Source organism: Amyelois transitella, chromosome 19 (genome assembly GCF_032362555.1).
Source record: "Amyelois transitella isolate CPQ chromosome 19, ilAmyTran1.1, whole genome shotgun sequence".
NCBI lineage: Eukaryota > Metazoa > Arthropoda > Insecta > Lepidoptera > Pyralidae > Amyelois > Amyelois transitella.
In genome coordinates this window covers 1,368,693-1,376,606 of record NC_083522.1, presented here as the reverse complement: position 1 = coordinate 1,376,606, position 7,914 = coordinate 1,368,693, and the positions used below count along the sequence as shown (strand labels likewise).

Sequence of the window (7,914 nt, the reverse complement as noted above, 5' to 3'; positions counted from 1 at the left end):
GCGCCGTCGCACATCTGTCTTCGTCACTCTCCTATAAAATCATATATCTGTCTCTTTTGCACGGAAACGCTTTGATGACAGATAGGAAGTAAAAATGTCAAAACAAAGCGTGGGCTGTGTTCAAATGTCAAACGGCCCTAAATCAAAATACGGTTAAGAAAATAAAAAATTAAAGAATGTAATAAAAGTCAATAAAACTCTGAATGAAAATTGGGAATTATCTTAGTTTATCAACTTGCTTTCGCGACTTCACTCCGGAGTTAATTGTATTTTTAGCCTACCTCTATTCTTAAAATATATGGAGAATACCTATACTCTGTCTACGATTTGCGCGAACCACGTGATGATTTGAAGTAGGTAGGGTAATTGCGCTGGTTTGGCGTCCAGTTCTACTTTTCGTCCATTTCACTTTTAAACGCATATAAAAAGAATATAAACACACCTATGCACGCATGTTGCAACTTGTCACGATCCTTCATACTTAAGCAACAGTTCTAACAACCACAAAATCCAATTTGTCAAGTGAAAACTTCGAAAAAATTAAACTCAGTGGCCAGCATGTGTTCGTGTTTCGTAGACGTCATTGCCGATACAAAAAAAATAGCTGGTGCAGGAACACTCAGTGGTGGGTTTTATGACTATTTCACATAGATTGGGTAATATTTTGGCATGTAAGGATATTTAAGAGTATAACTAACATTATGTTAAGGTTATTTTACAATGTTTTTGTAGTAATCTTAGTAAAAGTTTGCGGACGAATACTGACATGCCAATTTTACCAATTATTTGGTATCCGTCCACGTGGACGGAAACTAAAACAGCAAGCTAAATATTTGGAATGTTCATTTTACTTTTTCAGACCTATAAAAAAATATGTGTTTTCTTTAGATATGAACTTTATTGGCTATTTGACAAGATATTTAGTTAACGTCCAATAATTTCTCAGTATTGCTTGTTTAAAAAAATGTTTAAATGGCATGGACGAAAACTAAACAGCAATTTTTTTTGTATTAGTTTTCGTCCATAATAGTGTGGAATCTACTTCTAACACATTTTCTTGTTAATTCGTACAGGTTTTTCTAGTAGGTACTAAACTTTGAAATTAATTGTTATAGATGGATTCGGGGAAATAAAAAAGCAGGAAATCTACTGCTGAAGAATAAATATTTTTGTTGATTAAATAAAAGATTATAAAGACAGTTTTTATTTAACATTGTACTTTTACTCTTTTTTACATACTGGACGGAAACTAGATCACACCAGGGCGAAAACCAAATTTTTTGGACGAAAACTAGTGAAATCTGCCATTTAACATTTAATTATTTATATAAAAAACAATGTAGTTATAATTAAAAGTTTCTTAATTTTTATCAAAAATAGACTATATGAGGTATATAAACAAATATGAGCTATTTTAATTAGGATACTTTATCATATTATTTTTACGTCTGAAAGCTAGCAACTCCGCTAATTGGACGAAAACCAGCGCAATCACCCTACCTACAAACATTTGTTCAAATCAAATCAAAATTCGTATCCAATAAAACATTTTTTTTTAATTTTACGTTGGTTCCATTTAAAATTATACTAATTTTTTTTTTATAAAATTTCAATTAAATCAATTCGTCATAATAATGTATTTTCTATTTCACATTTCTATTTTTAGTTTTGTTTGGATAATTTTGAAGTTGACGTTATTGAAGAAAATGTTGCAGTTTGTTGATTGGAAACGAATAAAATTAAATATCCCATAAAAATAAAGTGAATGGAATAAAAATTATTTATTAATTTTTTAAGCCTTATCTGAAAGTCGGTAACCCAAAATATAACAGATGTTATGATGAATTACACACATACCTACATAAAATATAGTCTTATCCTTTGCGGGGTAGACAGAGCCACCGGTAATAAAAAGACTGAAAGGCAATGTTCAGCTGTCTTTATAATGGTATTGAGCTTCAATTAGCGACAGGTTTTAAACCCATCGCCTAAAATAAGAATCTCAAAATTTATCCTAAATAAAGAAACATTTTCAGAAAATCATTACAAATGTTTCGGTCACCATTATTAGCATTCATATTAGTACTTATTCTTGTTTTTTTTTATCTCACTCTGACCCCCAAGCTTGATTTTAAAAAAGTATCCCATTACCCTTGAAGATTTGATTTCCTTTTTTGGCCAAATTTCATCACAATCTGCACAGTAGTTTTACGAATTATGCATAGAAATCTTTTTTCAGATTTCTACACATGAAAATGTATAGTAGGTAAGTGTGAGATTTGAGAGATTTCCAATTAAGTTTCTGGAGTTTAGGTTTTGCAAATAAAAAATAATAATTATAAAATGGACGGATTTAATAATTCGTTAATGACCTACAAATGATAGCTTAATTACATGAGGTTTTTAATTTTATATACTATTAAATTCTAGGTATACACATTATTTAACACACATTAATTCTTATGAATATTGCTTTTGATGGAGTCGATGAGCTTCTTGTACACCACTTCGGTGGCCTTCTGTGAGGCGAGGAAGTCTATGTGGCTGAAGTAGTCAACGGGCACTTGGAAGTATTCTGTCACGTTGGGGAGCTGCTCCTTCAGCCGGAGGACGTCCTGGGGGTGCGCCAACCAGTCATGCTCGCTGAAGTACAGGGCCACAGGGGAACGGATCTTGGTGACGTCATATACTGGCGGCTCTGGCTGACCGTACACCTCCTGGTTGATCTCTGAACCGTAGTCGTACATTCTGAAGTCGGTCTTTGCTGCTGCCTGGCCGTACTGCTTCACCTGGCGCGTGGAAGCCCCCGACGGCAAGTGACCCATGATGACGCGGATCGTCTTCACGTCCATGTTCTCCACGTTCAAGCCGGACATCACGAAGTACACGTTAGAGGCGATGTTCTTGCAACCGATCTCTTTCTCCAACATCTCGCCCCCCATCGTGTAAACTAACTCCGTGCTGGGATTGAATTCGCCGTCTTTGAGGTACTGCTTCAGATCCTGGTAAAACGGGCTGTTCGGAGCGATCATCTTCACTAACGGACTGCGGACGTGGCTCATGTACGCCATGGGGGAGAGAGCGTACATCTTGGTGACCTTGTCGTTGTACTCAGGGCGAGTGGAGGCCAAGGCGAAGTAGGCAGTGGTACCGAGGTCGTAGCCGACGTAGAACAGCTTCTTCTGGTTGGATGTTTTCAAGGCGTAGTCGATCATGGCTGGTAGGTCGTGGAGCGCAATCTCATCGTTGCTGTAGCGCCAGAAATCATCCTGAGCGGGGTGACGGCTGACGTGGTGATGGGAGTATCTGTTGCCACGGGCGTTGCCGAGCCATACATCGTAACCCTGGTCAGCTAAGAGATAGGCGAGCGAGTGGGTTGGCCCCATGAGGAGCCAATCGTCGGCGCTTCCGAGCATACTGTGCATCAAGAGAACGACAGGGCGCTCAGCAACCTCCTTAGATTCCTTCTCTGTCTCTTTGACGATGCGGAACATGGTCAGGTAATAACCATCGTCAGTCCTCACGACATGTTCTTCAACCGGGTACTGGTATTTCTTCAACAGCTGAGTAGCGTTCAAATTAGCGTCTTGAGCGTCCTCTTCGGAAACAGACTCGTACATCTCGTGGTATTTCTGTCTTACTTCCTCACTGGGATGCTTCATGGCTTTCTGGGCCTCGTAATAGATGCTTTCGATGTCCTCCTTCTGGACTTTGGATTGGGGTCCAACGGCGATCTTGATTCCTCTCCATTGTACGGCATCGCCGTAGGCGTCTGTGTGTTTGTGGTCTTGCTGGTTCATTAAAGAGTAAGACTGACTGTCCCCATACCGAGGAATGGTGTAATATTCTCCCTTGACCAATCTGAATTGCTTCAAATCTTGGTCATTGGGCATATATTCTTGGTTCGGCCTGGCGACCTTCTTGCTGATGAAGAAATTTTGTTTCTGGTCAGCATACCGGTAGATCGGGTAGTATTCAGAGTTCAAGTATCTCAGTTGGGTCTGGTCTTCATCGGAGGCTTGTTGTTTGTATTTTTTTTGCTTTTTCTGCTTCTTGGTGTGCTTCTCAATATACTTCCCGTTGGGGTAGTATTCATTGTTGACGTATCTGAATTGCTGCTCCAAATCCGACTGGTCGTTGGAGTTATTGGGGTCTACGACGATGGTGACCTGCCTGACCTGAGGTTCTTCCTGTCGGTATGATTCTATGGAGTCTTGTTGGCCGAAGCTCTCCAAATGAGGCTGGTAGGGCCTACGGAATATGCTTCCGCGGGCTAGCCCAAGGCAGAATAATAACCACACTGCCTTCATCATGATGTCTGAATGGTGAGGTTTTGGGTAAATACAGCGTTTTATAATGTTATTTTGCGAATTCAGCGGAGTAACGCTGTAAAATAATGAGTATACAGAAGTGTTACTTGGCTGTCAAAACAAAAAGTTTCGCTTAAATACTTAGAAAGGTATAGATTTGAAAGAAAATAAATTTTTTCTTTTTTTTTCTTCTATTTTCCTTTTAATAATGTCCTATGAAAATTGCGTTAGTTCTCTTCCATAATACATCTTTGTTTCAAGGACGGTAATTATAGAATTCTGCTTAATTAGATAGTACTAGATTTTGCCCGCGACTTCGACCCCGTTGTTTCTTTTTCACAATAAAAGTTGCCTATGTTCTTTATCAGAGTCTTGCTCTGTAACAAATTTCATTAAAATCGGTTGTGAAATTAAGGCGTGAAACCTAAAAGCCAGACAAACAGAGTTACTTACTCATTTATAATATTTATAGGTAGGAATAGTAGGGAAGTAACGACTTTATGTTAATTACCTAAATTGGCAATAGTCATTATCATCCTCCTGGTGTTCATTGCATATAACACTTCTTTATCCCTTAGGCACGGGGTAGACAGAGCCAGTCAATAAGTACCAATAATAATGATTTTATTTTCATCGGAATAACATAACTGATCGTCATTGATTGTATACCTTTGACCAATACCAATATTTATAAGAGTTAAAATTTAAAAAAATCATGCATAATATATGTATAATTTTGCGATTATTCTACATAAAACATCATTTTTAATGTTGACATATAAACTTCAAGTCTTTTCGAGACTGTTGGCTCTGTTTACCCCGAAAGGGACATAGGTATTTATTTATAAATTAATAATCGTTTTTGCAGGCTACAGTTTCCAAAGAAAATATAAATAGCAAAGGGATGATTATATTTACTATTGAAAAATGATCGTATATTTTTAGCCAATTTGAATATAATAAACACTATAATATGCAGAAAGTGGGTGACTGTATCTTAACGAAAACTGCTTTCAAATTGCTACAGCAATTTTTAATTCCATCGCGAGGCCGTGAACGTACAAAAATTCGAAACCTATTGTTTTTGTCTTAGAAAAATACAAATAATGTATATCACATTTCTAAAAACTATTCAATGTACAGACACGACTCATTTATGATTTTATTATATGTATGTATAGAGGTAATTTTTACTGCACGTGGCCCGACATGCTCTTGGCCAGTCTTTTAAAGGGATAGATATGTGTTCTCCATATTTTATACGTTCGGAAATCGCCCGAGCCGCGGTATAGGTTGCCTATGGTAGCAAAATTAATACATGTCAGTGCATTGGATATTTTTTTAAAACTAAATAGGCAACTAAGCTTACTGCCCACATGAAACAAAGACGATAGATAAACTAGAACAATAGGTAGGATTAAGATAGGTTAATACACACATCCATTTCTAAGGAAATACGGGGAAGACACAACCGATAGTCACTGAAAGAATGGAAGGAAAGCCTTCGGCAGGTCAATAAATGGGTCTTCCTAATTGTATATATATATATTTTATGTGTCTTGTATGTATTTATGCATTTTTTCGAAATGCCGTGCCGTGGTGCCGTGTGGTTCCCAGCACCAATACAAAAAAAAAAATTGGTCCACTCCATCTCTTTCCCATGGATGTCGTAAAAGGCGACTAAGGGATAGGCTTACAAACTTGGGATTTTTTTTAGGCGATGGGCTAGGAACCTGTCACTATTTGAATCTCAATTCTATCGTTAAGCCAAATAGCTGAACGTGGCCATTCAATCTTTTCAAGACTCTTGGCTCTGTCTACCCCGCAAGGGATATAGACGTGACCATATGTATGTATGTTTTCGAAATGTATGTATTTTGCAGTAATGCATACTGCAAAATACATACATTTCGCAGTATGCATGTGCAGTTTAGCGCACCACCAACTTAAAGTTTTATTTGTTTGGTCAGCTGGTTGACTGGTAGAGAATGCCAAACGGCATTAGGTAAGTCCGCGTTTGTACTTACATTTTTTTTAAATAAATAAAATGAGGCCACGTTCAACTGGATAGTTGATGAAGCGATTACTAGCCTATCTCCTAAAAGAAGAATCCCAAGTTTTGCCTGTTCCTTAGTCGCCTTTATTAACACAGAAAAAAGTTTATTGGTATGACATGGTATGAGTGGCATTTTGACCTGCTCTCTCACGGTTTGGTCTTAAAGTTAGTTTTACTTAATTATAAAATTATTACTTTCATACATATATACATTGTTAGCGACACATTAAATTTAACATAGCGCACACTCATTAAACATTGTCATATTGTAGCACACTCATTAAGTATTGTATTGTATAGAACAAAAGAAGCGAGATCAAACAATACCCCCACTACGACGGTCAATTGCATTAGATAGTACACTAGAAAGCGAATGAGCACTTTAGAGGCATATTTTAGATATTGTTATTATTATTTATGAAACCTTATTGATAAACGATAACGCAGACCGTCATAGATAAGTGATAACGCTATTTTTATAAAAGTCAAGGACACAAGGTCAATAATTGGATTATGTTTTTTGATGTCAACAAATGTAAGTAAATTTCTCGAAAAGTATATTGTTTATAGAAACGAAAGTATTGTAATAAGAAAGTATGATATGTGTATTTTTGTATAACTTAGAATTTATTAGAATCTTATATTGTATATTCGAGAAATATTTAAAAGTTGACAAGAAATTTTGCTGAAATCATAGCTTGAAGACAAACTTTTGTTAAAATCTCTTTGAGAAAGAAATTGTGATATTTGTAAATTATTTTATATGATGAGAATTTTTGTAAGTTTATTTGGAAAATGGAAATTGTTATGTTTTTATCATGTGAAATTGAGAAAAGTAAATAAATATCACCTAAGCGAAGCTATGCACAACACCAGAAATCGTCACGAAATTTGAGGTTCGCGTTAAGGTATTACTCCGACTTACAATAGTAAAATCGGCGGCAGAGGGCATCGTAGTGCAATTGTTCCAGTTTAAAGTGAAAAATCAAGAAAAAGAAGACCTCAAGAAAGAAAAAGTCCTAAAGAAAGAAAAAGTCTTCAAGAAAGAAAAAGTCCTCAAGAAAATTAAGTCGGAATAATACCTCTTAGTGTAATAGTTTAATAGTGTTAGGAAATTAGTATAAGGTGTTGTGCGTGGTTAGTGGACGGACAAATTGTGTGTATTGTTTTCGTTTTTAATTCTTCAATGAGTTTAGTGGTTTCTAATAAGACTTGAATATAGTGAGTAGGTATTCCAATTAGTGATAGTGCTATTGGATTTCAGTGACTGAACCTTTAAACCGTGAGTAATTCAGACTTTATTAAGTGACATAGACTTTAGTTAGAGAGAGAGAGACTCAATATTTAGTGATCATATAGTGAATAGACACTCAGTGAGTAAGGTCAATGACCCCACGTATAGTAAATTATTGACAATCCAGTGAAATTAGACATAGGCTTTTGGAAGAGGTTGATGACCCTATTTCTACACAACCTACCATCCGAGGATTCTTTGTTGGCCTCACTGCCGCGTCCGCAGCCGTTGACGTCATATACCAGCGGGGGGGG

General features: G+C 36.7%; 1 protein-coding gene across 1 annotated transcript; it reads right to left on the bottom strand.

Moving 5' to 3' along the window:
- Positions 1-2,453: 2,453 nt before the first annotated feature.
- LOC106141065 (lipase 3-like) lies at positions 2,454-4,310 on the bottom strand. The gene has a single exon (XM_013342718.2). It carries the CDS (start codon positions 4,308-4,310, stop codon positions 2,454-2,456), a length of 1,857 nt encoding a protein of 618 aa, XP_013198172.1.
- Between the last annotated feature and the right edge of the window lie 3,604 nt (positions 4,311-7,914).

Coding starts and splice junctions, on each gene's coding strand:
- LOC106141065 (XM_013342718.2), bottom strand. CDS start 4,310: ATGAAGGCAGTGTGGTTATTATTCTGCCTTGGGCTAGCCCGCGGAAGC.